The following is a 21890-nucleotide window of genomic DNA, read 5'->3' on the forward strand; positions in this document are numbered from 1 at the left end:
CCTGCAGCTTCTTGCATCCAACCTGTCACTGAGTGGTGTGCACACCTGAGTGTGGGGGTGGGTGGGTGGTATAGATGCTGGTGCTATTGATGCTATTGTTTGTAGCCACCAGGCTCAGACCACATGCTGGGACCATCCCAAGATGACAGAGTTATACCAAACCCTAGGTAAGAATGTGGGCTTCGTGTATAGGGTGGGCATATACACAGCTGCCTTTGTCCTATAATGTCCATCTACAGAGGAATGGATAAAGAAAATGTGGTATATCCATGTAGTGGAATATTCAGCCTTTAGAAAGAAGGAAATACTGCCATTTGAAACAATGTGGATGAACCTGGAGGACATTGTGCTAAGTGAAATAATAAGCCAGAAACAAAAGGCAAATAGTACATGATCTCATGTGTGTAAGGAATCTAAAATAGACAGACTCATAGAAGCAGAGAGTAGAATGGTGGCTGCCAGTGGCTGAGAGGAGGGGAAAATGGGGAGATACTGGTCAAGAGTACAAAGAAGTTTCAATTATACAAGATGGATAAGTCCTAGAGATCTACGGGGCAGCATAGTACCTATAGTGAACAATACTGGATTGTATCGTTAAAAATTTGCTAAGAAGGTAGATCTTATGTTAAGTGTTCTTAGAGAAAAAAACAATAAAGAGGGTAGTTGGAACTTTTTGGAAGTGATGGATGTACTAATGGCATAGATTGGGGTGATGGATTCATAGATGCATACTTGTCTCCAAACTCATCAACTTGTAGACATTGAATCTGTACAGCTTTTTGTATATCAGCTATAACTCAATAAAGTGGTTCTAAAAAGAATAGAAGAGAATCGCAGTCAATAAGCAGGTGGGAGAGGGAATGAGTGCCTCATCGTTTCTCCAACAGCCTGCCTTCCTTTACCCTTGCACCTTTCTCAACTGGAGGCTCTACATTCCCCTCTAGACCATTTTATCACTGGATTAGTGCATTATTCTTACAGATGTGAAGTCTGATTTGCTTTAAAAGACTGTCCAGGCTGTGATGAGTGTGACTCTTGCGTGCCTTATCTTTGCCTACTGTGAGAGACTCATCATTATGTTTGTTGCACATTTTATCCATGCTGATGCATGTGACTACAGTTCATTCTTTTTTACCACTGTAGAATGTTCCATTGTATATAGCACAGTTTCTGCTGTTGACAGACACGTGGGTCATTTCTTGTTTTAAGCTAATGAGGACAGTGCTGCTGAGGAGTTTCTTGTATGTGTCTTCCAGTACATGTGTGCAAAGATTTCTCTGGGGCATGTTTTTCAGTCTACAGGTCATAACATCATTTCAGTGTGTTGTGACCAACATTTAAAAAACTGAAATAGACCAGGAAATATTAATATGCAACAGATCCTTAGCAAGAGTCATAGTTGATATTAATTTTGTTGTTTTTACTCTATCCAATCTAGTAAGGAATTGCTTCCTGAAATGTTTGATTTAGTTATTTTTACATATACACATGTATGCTATAAAATGAATTTCATACTGTAAGTCTTGATCAAAAAGCATTTGCAAGTCACTGCTCTGGGATATATAGCTGGCTGGGTGGTGGGATATGTGACTGTTCCATTTTACTAGGTGATACCAAGTTGTTTTCAAAGATGATTGTGTCAGTTCACACTTTCACTGGCAGTTCTCATTCATCCCCATTCTTGTTGACACTTGCTGTTGTCAGACATCTATTTGTTGCCAGTCTGGTGGGTGTAAGATGGTATCTTGTTGTGGCTTCAACTTGAATTTTTCTGATCTGAGTTGGTCTCTCTCCATTCTTTGCAGCTGATCTGAACAACATTAAATTCTCAGCTTATCGCACTGCCATGAAACTCCGCAGAGTCCAGAAAGCCCTGCGCTGTACGTCTCCTGTTGTACTTCCCTATGACGTTCACCACCCCTCTCCTGTTCCTCATCTGTCTGCTGTTTCTCATTTTCCTCCCACCTTGGCAAAGGTTGTTGATTGGCTTGGTGGAAACTCTCCAAAGCCTGCAATATGCTAGCTGTCAACTTCTGCTCTTTCCAGTTCCCTTCCACTCTCGCTAGGCCCCAGACGTGTTTCCAAATTAACCCCACTGTTATGCTCCTCCTTGACTCTTTTCCCATGCTCAGTATGTATAATCAAGCAACTGCTTTGTGACAGGAAGTACTGCAACCCATGATTTGCCATCTTGGGGTTATTGGATGTAGCAGCAAAACTGTTGAAGCAAATACCAGTGGTTAGGGAACAGTGTGGCTGTGGATATAATATGCCTTCTGGCCTTTCTCGGAGACACTGTTCATTCAGACTTCCTGGCTCAGGCATGTCTGGCTAGGCTGAGCCAGCATTTGGGGGTAATTAAGATGTCCTCTTGATATATGTCACATTTCCCCAACCGTACCTGAGCCTTCATTGCTGGTGTCTGGGTTCTCAGAACAAAACTTACAGATGAACCTATTTGCAGTTGAAACTCATGCAAAGACAGAAACTTAAAATGGGATTTGATCCCTTGGGAGTTAATACAACATAGGAGTTGAGTTTACTCATGTCCCATCATCTTTTTGAAACTGATGTCAAAGAACATTGGATATAAAAACATGTTGGGTTAATTTGAGGAACATTTTGCTGCCTTCTGCCTCCTTGGATGAGGGTCTTAGTAAAGGACAAGCTTGTATCATATTTGCAAATGGTTGATCTGGAGATTCAGTCAAATTTGGTGATGCTGGTGGCTTTATCTCCTTATTTAATCCCTGGCGTTCTACTTTTGGCTATATTTTTTTTCCCTTCTCTTCTTTCCTTACCAGTGGACCTGGTAACTTTAACCACAGCCCTGGAAATCTTCAATGAGCATGATCTGCAGGCCAGTGAGCATGTGATGGATGTGGTGGAGGTCATTCACTGCCTGACTGCCTTATATGAACGTTTGGAGGAGGAAAGAGGCATCCTGGTCAACGTGCCACTCTGTGTGGACATGAGCCTCAATTGGCTCCTCAATGTTTTTGATAGGTAAAGGTTTTCAGCTCTGGAAGCCTCCAGGATAAAATTCAATAGGATATCTCAAGTGGGCCTGGTGGAAAGGTGTTGCTCCCATAGTAGACTTGGACCCAGCTCAGCTTGGGGCATGGTTGGAACAGGGCCCTGCTGGGATCAACTTTGTGAGGGAAATGATTGCCAAGATGTTAACCCTTTACATACATTCGTGTTCTCAGTCTCTTCTTTTAAACCTAGTGGTCGCAGCGGAAAGATGCGGGCATTGTCTTTTAAGACTGGCATTGCATGCTTATGTGGCACGGAAGTGAAGGAGAAACTTCAGTGTGAGTATAACTCCAAAGTGTGGAGTGGTGTTGGGTAGAGGGAGAGGTGTTGCAGGGAGGAGGAAGGGTGTAAGATAAGCAGAAGGTACATCTTGTGACTCAGCAGAGGGCTACTTGGGCTACCTTATGATGCTTCTTGGTTCACACTATTGCAAATAACACATGACAGCCAAAGGACAAGATGGGCCTAAGGCCTATTACTATTCCCAGTGTCACTCCAACGGGCTTCATTCCTTCTAAACTGATGGAAGTATTTAGTCAGGATCTATGTTGGCATTTTGAGGTACCCAGGGCCCTGATGTTCTAGTTGCATTCCCCTGTGGCCTATCAGGCTTAGCCCTCTTCCAGTCTGAAGCTCAAGCCATGTCACTAGAGACTTCTTATATACACATGCAGGGCACAATAATCCCCAATATCTGGGAGGCGGACACTGTGTTCTTCTGTAGTTTTTCACATCTTTGGCTTATAGTACCTTTGCGTTCCCCTCTGTCCTCCATCTTGTGTTCAGCATTTTGAACTTTTCAGTAGCAGCATGATTAGTTGTTGAGTCCTAATGTGTGACTGCTAAATGGGGTGAGTGCTAAGTTAAATTAGACGTGGTCCCTGCTTCCAATGATTTACAGTCCAGAGGAGGAGATGGAAGTACACAGAAAGCATTTTTTAGAAAGTACTGATGAGAATAATCCAAATGGCCAAGAATATATCCTGTATCATATGACAGAAAAGAGACAGATGACAGCAGTCTGGAAAAACTTTACAGGGAAGAGAACATTTCCAAACATGTTCATGGCTATGATATTATGTATTTCTCTCAACATTTCCTTGCGATGGGATGAACAGTGATTATTTATCATCAATTTAAGAGTAAGGAAACTGGGCTGGACATGGTGGCTCATGCTTGTAATCCCAGCACTTTGGGAGTTCGAGGTGGGAGGATCACTTGAGCCCAGAAGTTCAAGTCCAGCCTAGACAACATAGTGAGACTCCATCTCTAATTTTAAAAAGTAAGGAAACTGCAGCATAGACAGGTTCATGACTTACCCATGATTCTACAACTAGGCAGTAATGGACCCAGAACTCGAACCTAGGCTCTCTGCCTTCTATTTCTGTGTATTTTCTAAGCCTTAAGCAAGGTGTGAAGCAGACAGAGAATAACCTCTGGAGGAGGTTTGCTAAGGCTGGATTGGGATATGGAAGGGAACAGCCCTAGAAGGGCTTAAATAACCCATATACAAAGATAAGTATCATAGTAGATTCCACAACAACTTAGAGATAATTTTTAGATGATCAGATGTTTTGAATTAGCTTCTCTTTTTGGATTATGCATGCCAGTGTTTCCTTTCATTTGTGTGGACAATTGAGAGATTACTGCAGTGTCAGACTACATAAACAGGAGAGATGGTATGGCAGCCTGACTGTGACTCATGTTCAGGTGCCCCTGAGCCCGTACCCCATCATCCTGCTTCTGGAAGAATCTGTTTTCCCAACAGTATCATATCTGTGTCTGGCACTGCTCTTACACACAGTGCACTCGACCTCTCTCTCTCTTGCTTTCACTCTCTCTCACTCTTTCTCTCTCTGTCTCCCCTTCCCCCTGATATTCTCTCTTTGTGTTGCCCTGATTTTTCTCTCTGAACTCAGAGAATGCTCTTTTTAGAACTCGGCTGCTAGAAGGTCAGGGATAGACCTCTATGTAGTCCAGTTTGAAAAGTCATTAGCTCAGTCTGTGCTCTTTCCCTATTTTCCTTTTCTGCCCTTTCTCCTCACCATTCTCCGGCCATTCCTGTGTCGGGGTTGGCCATTCTTGACGGTGGGGCCAGCAGACCTCTTCAGCCAAGTGGCCAACTCAGGCAGCCAGTGTGACCAGCGCCACCTTGGTGTCCTGCTTCATGAGGCCATTCAGGTGCCCCGTCAGCTGGGCGAAGTGGCAGCCTTTGGGGGCAGCAACGTGGAGCCCAGTGTCCGTAGTTGCTTCCGTTTTGTGAGTATGAAACTGGGGAGTGGGGGAGGGAAGGGAGGTTGCAGGAAGGGTGGGAAGAAGGGAAGGAGGACTACGAGCTAGGCTTTTGATCTGAAGTACGCAGATGCAAGGGAGTTTATTGGGATGGAACAACAGGGCAGAGGGTTCTCTGGGCTCTAGAATCATAGTCCTGTTAGGGAGGGTGTCAGCTCAACTAGCACAGGGCAGAACGTGAACATCTCTGGAGAACAGGCCAACCCAGCCCCTGCTGGTTCTCCTGCCCCTCTGAGGGCTGCCATTCTAGGGATAAGACACTTTGGGCCTCAGTCATTCCCATTGGTCTTCTTGTTTCTGTAGAGCACCGGGAAGCCAGTCATTGAAGCGTCCCAGTTCCTGGAGTGGGTCAACCTGGAGCCCCAGTCCATGGTGTGGCTGGCTGTTCTGCATCGGGTCACCATTGCTGAGCAAGTGAAGCATCAGACCAAGTGCTCTATCTGTAGGCAGTGCCCCATCAAGGGGTTCAGGTAGGGAAAACAATACCTGCTGGGATGATAATAATAAATATGTCATGTGACATATAACTCAGATATTATAAAATAAAGTGTCACCTAATTATTATATAATTACAGCTAGTCTATTGTAAATTATTATATACTGTTATAATCCTTTCTATTGCAGAATGTTTAATTGTTTTTAAATGGGAAGTGAGGAAATATTTTGTTTTAGTTGTATTATAAAGTATTACAGACCTACAAAAATGTATAGAAGAACATAGGTGTAAGAGCACCTATGTACTAAATGGTATGCCAGCAAATGTTTCACAACCTACTCTCTAGAAAGAAAAAAGGAAACTTGATCTGTAGCATTTGCTAATTTCTGTGATGTATATACTCCCACTGTGAATGATATCAGGCTATTTACAGGAGGTCTCTGAGCAGAGTCAGAAACAGATCCTCAGTTGCACACCATTTATATAGTATGTCAACCATGCAGATACAATAGATGTTAAGTAACCTCAAGAGCATAGAGAGTAGCAAAGTAATTAGGAAGTAATGAGTTTTGAGTATTTATCACCTTTGTTTGTAATATAATTTATTTAATTGTGAGTTTATATAATTTAATAATGGCTAGATTTAACAACTGGCTTAGAAAACCCCTGAAATTTTAACAGCCAACTGTCGTGAGCTGGTATGAGCTGGCATCAGCACACCACAGTATATACCCGTGACCAACTTAAGGAATAAAACATTATTGCAATACATTTGAGGTCTCCTTGATTATATTCCCCTCCTTCCCCAACAAAGGTAACCACTATCCTGGATTGGACTTTCATCATAAAACACTCAACTTTTTACCTTTGTAAAACACTAACCCACAACTCTCCCTGTCATCACCCTGCTTTTTGTAAGATGAGCAAATGAGGCACACAGCTAGTTAGTGGTAGATCTAGACTAGATATTGGATCATATGACTCCTCTAAGTCTAGGCATTTCACTGTCCTATGCTACAAGGTTGGGCAGTTCAGCCAGGCTTTGGAAGTAGATCTGAAGGGCTATTCTTTATTCTGCAATAATAGGTATATTATTATGAACAACCTTTGGAAATAACTTTTAGCCAGCTTAGCCAAGGCTGGTAGAAAGAACTGCCTTCATATTGGAAGTGTAATTTCTCCAGGGTAGGTGGTGGTCCCTGGGAGCCTGGACCTGTTTGGGCCATCCTTGTTTAGAAGGCCATTTGATATAATGAGATATTTACCCCTGCTTCCCTCCCGTCTCCCTTAAACAAAGGTGGTGAGACAATGCTATTTCCCACACTTCCTGGGAACCTGGCCTTGTGATTTCATAGAGATTTATGGTCTCTAGAATAAAGTTGTTCATCTGTTGAGAACTCAGCCACTGCTATGTATACGAGGTTGGGCATGTTATGGCTCCATGCCTCATTCATCCCCTTCTACTGTGTGTGTATATTTTAATGTTAGGGGAACAGTGGGGAGGTCACTGTGGCACGTTGGACTCTCTTTCCTACTACATCTCCTCTCCCCCAAGGTACCGGAGTCTGAAGCAATTCAACGTCGACATCTGCCAGACCTGCTTCTTGACAGGCAGGGCCAGCAAAGGCAATAAGCTGCACTACCCCATCATGGAATATTACACACCGGTATGAAGCCTCCAGGCTGGGTGGGAGGGTTAGGCAGCTCTCAGGTACTAGGCCTTGATCCACTTCGTCCAGCATTGGCTCATTGTTTTCTGCTCTCCCATGGGGAGCATTCTCCGAGGAGCTCTGGTGATTCACTGGTTTGGGAAATTCAGGCCTCTCTATTCTTCCAGCAGAGCTTCTCCCTCACCAGGCCTGGCCACAGCTGGCCCAGGACACTCTCAGCCATTTAAAGGGCACTCACTGTTTACTGCAGAGAAAAGTCTCAGGAAAAACAAAACAAAGCAAAACAAACAAATAAACTAAAACAGAGAGAGCAAGGCAGTTCCAGGTGATTCGCCTTCCATTGCTCACTTGAGTTTTTCCTGGCTAGCTTCCTATATTGCTTCTGTACTGGGTCACTCAGTCTTTCCCTGATGCTTTGTCATTATTTCTACCCCTTCTAGTCAGTACCAAAGCTTATGCTCAAATTAATTACTCATCCCTTGGAGGGAAAAAAGAAAGGTATGTCCTTTACCTGGACCCCCAAACTCCACTTGGTTTTCCCTGGTAACCGTGTCCTCCATACCTGCCTTAGCCCAGTTCAGTCAGCATCCCTGAACTCCAGCCACAGAGTTGCTCCTGTGCTGTGCTTAAAACCCACAGCTCCACGCTTAGCTTCCAGCAATGACTCTGCTCCCTACTCATCTTTTTCCTTTTCTGTCCCCACAGATGCTCCCAAAGCCCTGATCATATCCCCATCTCCCACCACTGCTCTCTCTCCCCTATTCTGTCTCCTGTTTTTCAACCTGTTTCCCCACAATCCATCTATCCAAGCTTTCATCTCTTCAAATCCTGTTGGCACAGAAATTCGGTGTGGCCTGGTGGGAACAGGGACCATGCCCTTTACTTTTCATTTATTATCATTTTAAAGAAAACATTAGAAAAGTCATACATGGAAAACTGGCTGGATCTGGTAGACTGATAATCCTCTACCACCTGCTCATCCTCTACATCCTTAGAATTCATAGAAAAGCTATTTTAAAAATTAACAAACATATGCTCATTATAAAATATTCACATCATATAAAAGCGTTTAAAGTATAAAACAAAGTCTGGGTGCCGTGGCTTACACCTGTAATCCCAACACTTTGAGAGGCCGAGGTAGGAGGATTTCTTGAGCCCAGGAGTTCAAGACCGGCCTTGGTAACACAGTGAGACCCCTGTCTCTACAAAATTAATTATTATTATTATTATTTTTGCTTTTAGAGGAACTGAGACAATTAATTTTTTTAAGTATAATATGAAAGTCCTCCTGTCTCCTCACCTTGGCCCCCCACCCCTCCAGTTCAACTTCCCAGAGGCAACCAGTGTTGAGTTTGGCATATATCCTCCCAGACCTTCTTCTAGGAGCAGGGTATGGTGGGCATGAGCAAGAGTGGATTACCCAGCAGGCTGTCTGCTCTAGCAGAGCAGCCATACCTGCCCAGTATATCTGGAAGCCATTAGGGTAAGTTCCTCTGCCCTGTCTCCTCCTCAGACCACATCCAGTGAGAACATGAGGGACTTTGCCACAACCTTAAAGAACAAATTCCGCTCCAAGCATTATTTCAGCAAACACCCTCAGCGAGGTTATCTGCCTGTGCAATCAGTGCTGGAGGCTGACTACAGTGAGACGTGAGTACTGGTGGCTGAGCAGGGGCTGTGGGCAGCCTCACTGAGCCCGATCGTATGCTGTGAAGGGACTGAGTCCCGAGTGGGCTAGGAGAATGTTCCAAGGTAAATCCCACTAGTGATAGGGCAGTTCAGCTTGGGCCTGACCTGCACTCTGGCCTGAGAAGTAGACTGGAATCCAGTCTTTGTATTTTGTTCCCATCAGCTCTTGCCCATGTCCATAATGTAGGGAGCAGGAGAGGGAGGAGGAAACAGGCTGCCCAGTCTTTGGTCCCCCGAGTCTTTGCTGCTTTCTTCTAGGCCGGCTTCTTCCCCGATGTTGCCACACGCCGACACACACTCCCGAATTGAGCATTTTGCCAGCAGGTACCACCAGGTTTGCGGGAGGTGGGTGGGAGCTGTTGTAGGAAGTCCGAGGGGAAAGGATCTTCAGTCGGGGCAAGGAGAATGGAGTCAGGGCCAGGGGATGTGCACAGTGGGGTGTGCAGCAGCCAGCAAGGCCCAATACTTAGGAGTAGTTGGGGCAGCTCTCAAAGCCAATGATCCTGTTGTGAGATTAGAGTCCTTGAGATGGAAGCAGGCCCCACATCCTGTTTTCTCTCCTGCCTCTGCTCTTTATTCCTAGGCTTGCTGAGATGGAAAGTCAAAATTGCTCCTTCTTTAATGACAGCCTGTCCCCAGATGACAGCATGTGAGTTTCCACAGCTGCTTATTTGCCAGAAATAGTTCTCCTTGAGATCTTTGTGCCACTGTTTGGGAAGGATATATCCTCCAGGGAACGGGGGTGTGTGGTGGTTAGGATCCTTAGCTCCCTAAGGAAGGAAGGCTGCTTTCTGGGCACGGTGTTCAGTAAGAAAGGCAGTCTTCCCTCTATCAATCAGCCTAGGAAATGAGTGATGTACTAGCTCTCTGCCATCTTTCCAAGTCCCTTCCTGTTGCAAGATCCCATCCTTCTATACACAACTTTGAGGAACAAAGAATATGCCCTCCCTCATCTGAAGTTGTAGAAAGGAGCCATTATCTTGCGCTCAAGATGCCAAAGCCCTATCTAGTGCTACACTAACCCTGGGAGACATCAGGGACTTGGCTGAAGTATAGCCAAGGGAATTTCCTGGTATGACAGCCCAGAGAAGGGGCCTTGTGTCTCTAGGGAGGTCCCCACCCTGCTCAGAGGTCCTAGGAGCTGCTGGCTACATGGATCAATCTGCCCTGACTGGGACTCAGATCCCTCTAGAGGAAGAGGAAACAAAGGAGGGTAGAGTGGGGGAACAGCACAGAAAGGGAAATGATTTGCTCATTGTTTCCCGGGGGGGGAGGCTGTAAGTAGAACCCAGATACCCGCATCCTGAAAACACTCTCTCAATACCCCCAACCACAGCCTCTGCCTCCTTTGAACACTTTCATCCCTCTCAAGCCTCAGTATATGTCCTTTCCCTCTTGATGTGACTTAGAAGTGAATCCTCCAGCATGCATTTCCTGGGGCCTGAGCTGCAAGCTGAGTTGTTTCTCTGTTCAACAACTGGCCACCTACTCTGCTTTCCCCACACCCATGCAGAGACGAGGACCAGTACCTGCTGCGGCACTCCAGCCCCATCACAGACCGGGAGCCAGCCTTTGGACAGCAGGCTCCATGCAGTGTGGCCACAGAAAGCAAGGGGGAGCTACAGAAGATCCTGGCCCACTTGGAAGATGAGAACCGGTGGGTGTGATGATAGCAGAAATCTGTGTGGGTTCTTGAGGCAGACAGATTGAATTTAAGTCCAGGCACTTCTACATCCTAGCTGTCTGACCTTGAGCAAGTTACTTATATTCTGTAATCCTCTATTTCCTTATCTGTAAATGGGGATGATGATCATCAAACCTGCCTCCTAGGGTCACTTGTGAAGACCAAATGAGATCAGGCATATAATGTGTTTGGCTCAGTGCCTGGCTTATAGTAAGGGTTCAATAAATGCTAGCTATTATAATAATTATTTGAATCCTTTTAATTTTTTTTTTTTTTTGAGACAGAGTCTCACTCTGTTGCCCAGGCTGGAGTGCAGTGTCGTGATCTCGGCTCACTGCAACCTCTGGCTCCTGAGTTCAAATGATTCTCATGCCTCAGCCTCCCGAGTAGCTGGGACTACAGGCATGCACCACCATGCCTGGCTAATTTTTTTTTTTTTTTTGTATTTTTAGTAGAGATGGGGTTTCACCATGTTGGCCAGGCTGGTCTTGAACTCCTGACCTCAAGTAATCTGCTCACCCCAGCTTCCTAAAGTGCTGGGATTACAGGCATGAGCCACTGTGCCCGGCCTGAATCCTTTTAATGTAACCCAAATTTTTCCAAGAACACATGAGATGCAAGCAGAGAGAATGCATAGAGAAAACAGGAGAGAGTATGACATGTTCCTGCCCTCAGAGACCTTTCAATGTTGGAAGTGGAAAGAAATATGTATCACCTAGTAAAAGTATTCCAGAGGACGATGACACTACATAGAGCGTTTGAGGTCTGGAATAGGGATGGTGAAGAAGAATACAGGGAGGGCATGACTTTCCATAAAGTAAAGGTGGCAGCAGGGACCTAAGGAGGGTCAAAGCCACTTATGGGGCATGAAGTAGAATTCATAGTACCCCTTAGAGCAGTGCTTTGCAAACAGTAGTGCATAAGATAGTCACTTGGGAAGCTTGGTAAAATACAAATTCTAAGTCACAGGTCTGGGTGGGGCCTGAGTTTCTGCATTTCTCACTAGCTCCCAGTGGATGCCCATGCTGCTGTTCCACATACCACACTTGGAGTAGCAAGTCTTTAGAACGGTGCTACTCAGAGTTTGGAGAGCGGACCAGGGCCAGTTTGTGACCAGTTTGTGACCAGTCCAAGGCAAGATTAAAAAAAACAAAACAAAACAAAAACACACAAAAAAAAACAGAGAGTAAGCTTTTAGAAACTTTTACAGCAATTTGACATTGCTATGATACTCAAGCACCAAATTAGTAGGCTCATCTCATTGAATAGGGTAGAGACCAGTTTGAGTGTTGTTGAACTTGTGTGATGAATTACATATAGTGTGAGCTATGTACTAGTCATGTGCATTGGGACCACATACTGGCCCACAACAGAGTGAAAAAAAAAAAAACCTGGATTTTTACCATGAATCATTTGAGAAACACTGCCTTTGAGCAGCAGTCTGCAGGCCCTGGGAAACACTGGGCTGAGAGTGACTGTTCTGTTGCAAATAAAGAAAAAACGAACAAAGCCAAAAGTGATATCCCCAAAAGTAGGCCACCTGTTTGGAATTTGTTTTTTTGATGACCCAGCATGGGTGTTCAAAGTGGGCCAAAAAGGAGGATTGTGGAGAGAAGAGGCAAGACAGGTGGTCTCTTGTTTATGTTATGTTTTCCCTTGGAATCTAAACATCTAAAAATGGAGTAGGTGAGTCAGTGGCCCTAATGCCTCCTTTATTTGCAGACTGTTTCTGCCTGATTGTAAGGTCAGAATTAATCCCTAAAGCAGCACATCAAAGCCCTGAGACATTTCTTACCCAAAATGTCAACTTTCTCTGCTCTGAGGTCTCAGGATGGCAGAGTAAATGACATACGTGCTGGAGAGGAAGTGGATGTGGCCATTCAAGAGCACAGCTGGGGGTGGGGGTGGGGGTGGGGGTGGGGGTGGGGGTGGGGGTGAGGTGGGGTGGAAGAGCACAGGGATTGTTCACACCTAGGCCTGAGGGGACATCTGAAACCTGGACAGTCAGAGCCCTGTTAGAGCCATAGGTCTTGGTGTCTCTCTCCATGGCAGTATTCTCCAGGGAGAGCTGAGGCGCCTGAAGTGGCAGCATGAGGAGGCAGCTGAGGCACCCAGTCTGGCTGATGGCTCCACTGAGGCAGCACCAGACCACCGCAATGAGGAGCTTCTGGCCGAGGCCCGTATCCTTCGGCAACATAAGAGCCGCCTGGAGACACGCATGCAGATCCTCGAAGATCACAACAAGCAGCTAGAGTCCCAGCTGCAGCGTCTGAGGGAGCTTCTCCTGCAGGTGAGGCTGGAGACAGGAAAAGAGCCAGGGCAGCCTCTGAGCCCAGGGGAAGGGCTGGGAAGCTGAGGGCTGTGGCAAAGAAGACACAAGAGAGAGCTCCTTGGCACTGGCTGTCAGGTAACTTCCTGAAGAGAACTGGGCCTGCGGTTGGTTGGGGGCGGGGGAAAGAAGAGACTGGCATGGTCACATCTTCAGCCAACTCTCTTCCACCTACCTTCCATGCCACCCTATGTGTCACTCTCCAGCCACTGTGGGGCCTGGGGCAGAGAGAAGACTTCTGAGGGCTTATTTCTTCACAACCCATTGGAATCCCATACTAAAAGAACAAACTTCAAAAATCATCTAAAACATTGATTTTGCTAGTGTGGTATTTGCTAGAAAGAAGTGGGTTTGGACAAGTCTGGCAAGAGAAAGATTTGTGCTATCTAAGGGTGTTTCTTGTTACTTTTTGCACCTTTCATCTCTGAGAGGCAATGTGTATGCTGTGGTAAAGCTCTGGAGTCAGGCAGCTCTGCGTTTGCATGTGGCTCTGCCAATTGACTGTGGGGTGTTTGGACAGTTAGTTAACCTCTCTAAGCCCCAGTTTCCTCATCTGTACAACAGAGACGGTAACAGTACCAACTTCATAGAATTGTGGTGAACATAAAAGGAGATAATGCATTTATGGAATTTAGCATGATGCCAGGAATTTAGTACACACTTCATAAATGTTACCTATTATTGTCATTATATGTAATGGAAAATACCACTCTTCTGCCTCTTCCCCAGATCCTCCAAGGAATGGCCTCTATGGATTCCTGGAGGTTTCTAACATATGCTATGTCCTGATCCTTGATCAGGTGTGAAACTCTACATTTCCAGAGAGAATTGTGTTCTAAATAGCTTAATTATAGCTGAAATGACAGCAAGAGACCTTTAGGTACAATGCCATTAATTAATTAATTAATTAGTTAATTAATTTTCGAGACAGAGTTTGGCTCTTGTTGCCCAGGCTGGAGTGTAATGGCTTGATCTCGGCTCACTGCAACCTCCACCTCCCGGGTTCAAACGATTCTCCTGTCTCAGCCTCCCAAGTAGCTGGGATTACAGGCATGGGCCACCATGCCAGGCTAATTTTGTATTTTTAGTAGAGACGGGGTTTCTCCATGTTGGTTAGGCTGGTCTTGAACTCCTGACCTCAGGTGATCCGCCCACGTCAGCCTCCCAAAGTGCTGGGATTACAGGTGTGAGCCACCGTGCCCGGCCTACAATGCCATTCTTATAAGAACTGGGAGCCTTTGACACATGTTGTTAAAGGAAGAAGGTAATGGGTAATTCAATATTCTAAGAAGTTTCCTAAAAGTGGAAGCCACTGTTTTAGGTAATACCAAAAGCTTCTTAAAGTCTAAGGGTAAAGGGATGGTATGAAGTCTCTCAGGTCCCTTCTAAGCTCAGGAGTCTGTCAAAGTAAGGTCAGGAAGGCAAAGCCACTTAAGTCATGCCTTACCTCTTGCTAGCCACCCACCGAATCAGATGGCAGTGGCTCTGCAGGCTCGTCCCTAGCTTCCTCTCCACACCAGTCAGAAGGCAGTCACCCCCGGGAGAAGGGACAGACTACTCCAGACACCGAGGCTGCAGGTGAGTTCCCCTGGCCCTTCCCAGCCCCTTTCTCCATGGCTTTGTCCTGCCCTCGATTTCCTGCCCAAGGCTTTGCGGAGCTGGGACTGGTTTCTCCTCTTGGCTTTGTGCTTAGGGTCAGGGATGATTGGTTTACTGACTGATTAATTCATATGCTTATTCTACAAATAAATGTACATTGAGCACAACCTATGTATTAGGCATTGTGCTGGGAAGATGCAAATGCTGCGGGCAGGTCTGCCCTTCAGCTGGCAGAATTCTATCTGGCCCCTTGGCCTCATAAAGGAGTCTCTAGTTCTCTTCTCAAATCTCTGTTTTTTAACCCAGATGATGTGGGATCAAAGAGCCAGGATGTCAGCCTGTGCTTGGAGGACATCATGGAGAAACTCCGTCATGCCTTCCCCAGTGTGCGAAGTTCTGATGTGACTGCCAACACCCTGCTGGCCTCTTGATGGAGCCAGATCCCCATCCTATAGTTCATAGTCCTCTCCTGGTTCCGGTCAAAGCCTTTCCTCAGCCTTCACCCAACCTTTCCAGTTTCCACTGGCCCCACATTCCTCAACTAGTATTATTTGGGCTCTGGGCAGCAGCAGGGATCTGGTGGTATGTGAGGTGGGTGCGGGCAGTGATGGGGGAAAGGGAGGCATGATTCCTCTGACTCTAGAAATGTTCCCTTTAATCTTCAAGTTCGAGGTCAGCCTTTTAAGTACCTTTCTGTTGCAGCCCAGGCAAATATCACTTGGCCATTCAGATGGGGAGCAGAGAAGCTGCCTTGCAGAGCTAAGCGGTACCTGTTGGCCCCTCTTCCTTCTCCGTGGAATTATGGAGAGAGAGAAGCCTAATTACCCCAAGGTTCCAGCATTATGAATCCACAGGGTTTACCCCTACTCTCTGGCACAACTCAGGGAGGCAAAAGGGTATCCCCGAGACACCTTCCCCACCCCAAGTGCCCCTGAAAAAGTCTGGGCAGTGTGTGTTCTATTACTTCAGCTCCAGGACAGATCGCTAGCCATCCTAATGCTACCTAGGTATTGGTTTCTCCTCAAATATCTTCATTTTCTTTAGCCTCAGTCCCTGACAGACCTTCCTTAAGGGGAGAACAGTTCATTCTGGTTCTTCTACGTTATATTTGGAAGCATTAAATCTATACTTATGGGTTTAGATTTTTTTTTTTTTTTGCCCCACATCTTCCTATTTCTTAAAGTCCTCAGCATTTTGAGAGACCCACTGAGTTGCGAGTTGCTCTGGAAACCCGGCTGAAGCCACCCTTTGCTCCTCTGAGTCTGTCCTCACAGACCTGAGGACACAGTGGCAGCTTGCTGAGCAAGGGATTGTTGCTTTCCTTGGGTGAGGAAGAGGAAGCCCACCTCAAGTCTGGAGTAGTATGGCTGCCATCCAACACCCTTCCAGGCTGTGACCCTTCTAGCTCTCAGGCTGAATCAGGTGAGGTGGCTGATTGTCCCCAGCTAATCATAAGGCATTTGCAACTGGCCACCGTGTGTAGTGGCCCCTTCATAGGAGCCACAGGCCACAAATCAGGAAGCTGGCCACTTTCCACCCAGACAACAGCAAGGCCTTCCTGTGCCTAAAATTGTTCTTTCTAACTCTGGAAGGTGAATCCAATCCTCAAACTGAACTAGCTCTTCCTAGGCGACATATACTATGATCTCTTTATCCAGAAACTGTTCAGAATAGATAGTAGGGGTGGGGGAGTGGGCTTGGGAATGTTGAATAGATTCAGAGCCAACTTAGGCAGCTTTCTACCAAGAGGAGCTTTATAACCTAGAGCCCTGCAGTTGACTTCATTTGCCTAAGTTTATATATACATACATATCTATTCTACATATCTACTGTACATCAGTGCTCTCCTGGCCTCACTCACACATTAAATTCTAATACCTCTTGAAGTATTAATGTTCTGCCTTGCTCTTTGTTAGCCCCAGCCTCTGGTTGGAAAGATAGATATATCCTGGCTGCTCCCCTAGGATATCTCTCTCCATTGATGTTTGGGGTGGGCTGTCCTCAAGACCAAAGCAACAGAAACCCGTGGTCACAGAGAATCTAACAGGAAGAGTCACTGTTCTCTTCACTCATTCTAAATCTTGTTCCCTTGAGACCTGGGCCTTGGGTGAATTTTCCTGGGCTCCCCTAAATGGTTCAGGTGCCAAAATAGAGCAAATCCAAGCTCTGCCCACCCCATGCAGAAAAGAACAAACAGGCCTTTATTAGCCTTTGCCAGCTAAGATGCAGAGAACATTCTCTGGCCCCTTCCAGCTCTTACGGTCTCACTCAGGGCTAAAGAAAGCAACAGTTGCCACCACAATCAGGAGGGAGTGATGGTTGGGGTGTTGTATTATAATCCAGCAGTGGGCCAGTGGGTAGAACTGCTAGGAACCTAGTTTGATCTGCCGCAGAGGAGGCAGGGCAGCGGCTTGGGTCCAGAAGCTTAGGATTGCCTCCTCCACCACTAAGCCACAGGTCCAGGGTGTCAGACTGCACAGCATAACATCTGCCTTAGTGTTCATGAGGTCTCTGGGCAGGAGAACTGGGTATCTGGATAGATGGTGAGCAGGTGGTAGGCGGGCATCAATCATAGAACCTGGGCATCAGTCAGAGTGGGAGCATATTTGTAGGAGCCTAGATTGTGGGCAGGAATGTGGGACGGAGGGCTCAAGGACTTGGAGGCGTGTGCCTGCCTAAGCCTTAGGCGGGTACATGTTATGGAGCAGTTTTTTACTAGGAAAGTCCTGGAAAATCTTTTCTGTTATCCCCACCCCACCTGAGAGCTCTTGGGCTGCTGAGGGCCTAAGGCAACTGCAGTGGGCCAGGCATGGTGGAAAAGATGTAGATCTTGTTATGTAGGATTTGCGTTGTAGGTGGACAGAAGCAGCAGGTCAAGAGTTGAATTCTCACTAAGGGGTCACTGACACTTTGTGGTCCTGTGTTTACCTTAATGCCTAAGGTGAGTATATTGTTCAAGGGTCCAGGGACAGTCACTGCAGTATGTGTGGGGAATTTTCCCACAGTAAGGTAAATGGATCCTTGGGTACTATGAATCCAGCTTGGGGTTGGATTTACCAAAATGTGTTGTATGTTGTTAGACATCTTCTTGTGTATTAGTCTCCTAAGGGTATTGTGCATGGCACTGTGTAGTTTATAGCCCTACACTGAAGGATGGTGAAGGGAGTTGCTAGGTTGATAGCCTAAAGAAAACCTTCTGACTGTGGGATTAGCATCAATGATAAGGAATGTGAGCATTTGCTGGGGTTGTTGTCAAATAGTATCAGAGAACAGTTAGGACTGAGAGGTGATTTCTTCTTGACAGAATTTGATAGAGGCCAAAAAGCCATTACGAGGATACCTCTGCTTCCAGTGACAGCAGAGTGGATTCACATTGATTGGGCATTGTTACGGAAGGCTGACTAACTGGAGGACATCAGGCTGCGCTATGCTTCCCTAGGGAGGACATGTACCCTTCCCTCCAGATTAGAAAGGCTAGAATCAAGACTCAAGTGCCCATTTTCTTCAAGGTCCAAGGTTGGGAAATATTTCCCTACAAAGAAATCAATTTGAGTTTCTGGTGCTCCAGGAAATGGGTTGGCAGAACACAGAAATGAGAAACCCTGAGGCCAGAAAGAGGCCAATCCTAGGAGATGTTTTCCCTCCAGATTCATTTTAAGGAATATCTGTGCTTCCTGATGTGTGTGCTTGAGATTTGGGCTCTATATCCAGCATTTGAACTCACATTTTCAATGGCAGAGTCATGGCCTGTGGCACCATTTCAAGGCCAAAAATCCCATCCAATTTCCCTTCACATAGATGTCAGATAAGCAAGAAAGTAGCTGCCTTAACTCGAACAGTTCTGGGAAAAAAACTGGGGGCCTTGTCCTGAGGCTGTGGAGACTTAATTCTTCAGCTGGGTGGCTCCCGTAGGAACAAAGAACACTTTAGCTACTTCTTACTCTTTTAACACCAATGGCTGTGGGAGAAGGAAAGGCTCAAGGCCAGGGCTCAGCTCGCAGAGTCCATCTTCTCCCACAGCTGCCACATTTGAGAGGGGGCCTGCTGAATGCCCTTGCTGTCCCCTATGGCAGTATTGAGGCCTGACCGAAGTCTGGTATGCTGCTTGCTGGCTGCAAGAACTGGTCACAGGATGAAAATTGGGGAAAGGATTTGGGGGAGGTGACAAGGGTGGCATGGAAGTCTAGGGGACAAAGGGACAGGGTTGGGAACAAATTGGTTAACTTTGATTGCCACTCACTGTGGTGCTTTCCCCCTTTCCCTTGAATTCTGCTTTGAAAAGAATAAATTTGTACTTGTTTACTTTGGTTCCTCTGGTTATACTCTCTGAGTCTGATATTTCATATCTTTCCCTTATTTGGGGGTGGGAAGAGAGGGTAGACCAAGAAGCCACAGAAGTACTGTAAAACATAAGGCCACCAGATGAGTCCAACACCTGTGGGACACAAAAAGACCTCCCCATTGGGCTCATCTGCCACTGTTACCCGGATTAATCACCTCTCAACATCCTCCCAACCCTCCCCAAATTAGCTAGTTAGCGCCTTATGAGATGAGCTGTATGTAGCAATGGTTTCTAAATTTCATCCTCCTCAATCTGAGGGTTTTTCACCAGCCTGAAGCATTGTAAGAAAAGTCAGGACAATGCATTGAGTTTTCATAAAATTATATTTATTCAGTTTAAAGGTCTACCTTTTATTCTGAGATTACAGATATATATATACACACACACACACTATATATATATATATATACACACACACTATATATATATATATCTCCATCTATATATATATCCATCTATATATATATCCAGCTATTTATATATATATATCCATCTGTCTATCTATATATATATATATCCTGTGTGTATATATATATCCTGTCAATAAGTAAAACCCTGTCAGTCCGTCTTTTCTTTTTCTTTTTTTTTTTTTTGAGACAGAGTCTCACTCTGTCACCCAGGCTAGAGTGCAGTTGTGCAATCTCAGCTCACTGCAACCTCTGCCTCCTGGATTCAAGCAATTCTCCTGCCTCAGCCTCTCACCAAACTATGGCAACACTGTCCAGTATAAAATAATGCAAGCCACATATGTAATTTTAAATTTTATAGCAGCCATATTACAAAAATAAAAATAGATGGAATTAATTTTAATAATTAACCCAATATATCCACAATATTACCCTTTCAACATGTAATAGTATAAAACAATTATTAATGAGATTTTAAAATATATTTTTAACTAAGTCTTTGGAAATGTCAAGCAAGCTGACACATTCAGCTGGGGGAAACACACACACACACACACACACACACACACACACACACACACAAACGAGATCCAGATAGATCCAGACAGTTTATTCCTTATAGAGACAGAAAAAGCAAGATCAGCAATGGTATCAGCTCCCTGCATCCCTCGTCCCATAGAACAATATAACAGGACAACAAAAGGGGCTAGATGACAGGCAACATGAATGTAGGACCCCCTGGTACTGTGTAGCCAATGCCACACTACAGCTAAGCAGTTTTATGGCCTGCAACTATACCCTCTGGAGTGGGAAGCAGGCAGAAAGCCCTATATTTAACTGGAATGAGGGAGGCAGGTGACCTCCCTCAAGATAGGGAGATGACTGAGAAACGCTCTTGTAGCAAATTCTCACAAGACTGCCTGTCTTCCTGTGTTCTGGGAGGATCACAGGGTGTTATGTCAGGACCTGAGTCAGCCTGCAGTTGAGCCTGGCCTGCGTGGCCTATGTGGATAGTGTAAGGTCATCAGGATGCGGGCACAGAGCAGTTCCTTTATAGAAATCCAGTGTTTATTTTACACTTACTGCGCATCTCAACTCAGGCTAGTCATGTGGTGCTCAAAAACCACATGTGCCTAGTGGATACCATATTGAACAGCACAAGTCTGTAGCATACAGAAGTCAAAATCACTGAGCTATAGCAAAGGAAAACTTTCTGAGGTGTCAGAGTGAATGTGTGCATGCGTATGTTGGGGTGGAGTGGAAAGTCAGAATGGCAATAGCCTTGGGTGACTGGAGGGCAGTGGTGAAGCAGCCCCCCTGGGTTACACTGAGAAGTGGTAGCAGAGGAGATGGAGGGGCATTGCAAACACACTAGCTTGCCCTTGCCCCTTCCTGTTGTGTTGTCTTCCCTACCACCCCGCCTCTCAGCAGAGCTCTGACTGTTCTCAGGCTGCAGTATCAGACAGAGGCTGTATGAGGGCTCGTCTACCTCTTCCACTCCTGGATGCCCACTGTGGCACATGTGCCACACTCACTGGCCTGTCTCTTCAGCATGACCCCAGGGTACTTTCTATCAGTCCCCTTCCTGCCTTTATCTGGAAAGGCCTATCTTCTTTTCAAACTCTGCTTCTTCTCCCACCTTCTACCTCCGACACTCAACTTCTTTCCCTCATTCTTTCTCCTTATTCTCATCTTTTAAGTTATGGGTTTCTGAAAAAAACAATCTTTTTAAAATATCATCTTGGTTTTCAAGCAATCCTCGAACTTCTCTCCTAATCTGGGCTCCATTTTGTTTGCCTTTAACATGCCTATCTCCCTTAGTCCTACTTTTTCCCTTGCATTTCCCCCAGCATTCCTGCCGTCTCCATCCCAACTTCACAGGCCCTGCTCATACATGACCTCTCCTTTGCCCATGGCTTAACTTTGACTTGGAGTAGGAGCACTAAAAGTGGCACAGAGAACTTAGGAGTATATTTCCTAAAGCAGCACTGACTTTGTCAATTGGGATTAGACCTGCGGCTAGCTGGGCTACTTCAAGAAAACCACCAGATGCCTCTTGGTGGTAAGCATTATCACCCATGATTTACAATGAGAAAATATAGGCTCTAAGAAGCGTAGGGGCGGGCATGCATGATGGCTCACGCCTGTAATCCCAGCACTTTGGGAGGCCAAGGCAGGTGGATCACCTGAGGTCAGGAGTTCGAGACCAGCCTGGCCAACATAGTGAAACCCCGTCTCTACTAAAAATACAAAAATTAGCCAGGCATGGTGGCAGGTGCCTGTAATCCTTGCTACTCGGGAGGCTGAGGCAGGAGAATCACTTGAACCCGGGAGGCGGAGGTTGCAGTGAGCCAAAATCGCACCACTGCACTCCAGCCTGGGTGACAGAGCAAGACTCCATCTCAA

At 45.8% G+C, this 21890-nt stretch overlaps 1 protein-coding gene across 2 annotated transcripts in view; it reads left to right on the forward strand.

Annotated features, from left to right (window-relative positions):
* DRP2 (dystrophin related protein 2) overlaps positions 1-16621 on the forward strand; it is a 42153-nt gene extending 25532 nt beyond the window's left edge. For both annotated transcript variants that reach the window (XM_024241145.3, XM_054544845.2), the window contains 14 exons: positions 106-167; positions 1806-1880; positions 2805-3006; positions 3229-3314; positions 5138-5295; positions 5632-5798; positions 7320-7431; positions 8948-9084; positions 9382-9447; positions 9707-9772; positions 10637-10780; positions 12860-13097; positions 14594-14714; positions 15042-16621. In XM_024241145.3, the coding sequence (XP_024096913.1) occupies positions 106-167; positions 1806-1880; positions 2805-3006; positions 3229-3314; positions 5138-5295; positions 5632-5798; positions 7320-7431; positions 8948-9084; positions 9382-9447; positions 9707-9772; positions 10637-10780; positions 12860-13097; positions 14594-14714; positions 15042-15166 (1759 nt within the window). In that variant the 3' untranslated portion in view covers positions 15167-16621. The remainder of the gene's footprint in view (positions 1-105; positions 168-1805; positions 1881-2804; positions 3007-3228; positions 3315-5137; positions 5296-5631; positions 5799-7319; positions 7432-8947; positions 9085-9381; positions 9448-9706; positions 9773-10636; positions 10781-12859; positions 13098-14593; positions 14715-15041) is intronic.
* Positions 16622-21890: the final 5269 nt, after the last annotated feature.

The sequence above is a fragment of the Pongo abelii genome, chromosome X (genome assembly GCF_028885655.2).
Source record: "Pongo abelii isolate AG06213 chromosome X, NHGRI_mPonAbe1-v2.0_pri, whole genome shotgun sequence".
In the NCBI taxonomy this organism is placed as follows: Eukaryota; Metazoa; Chordata; class Mammalia; order Primates; family Hominidae; genus Pongo; species Pongo abelii.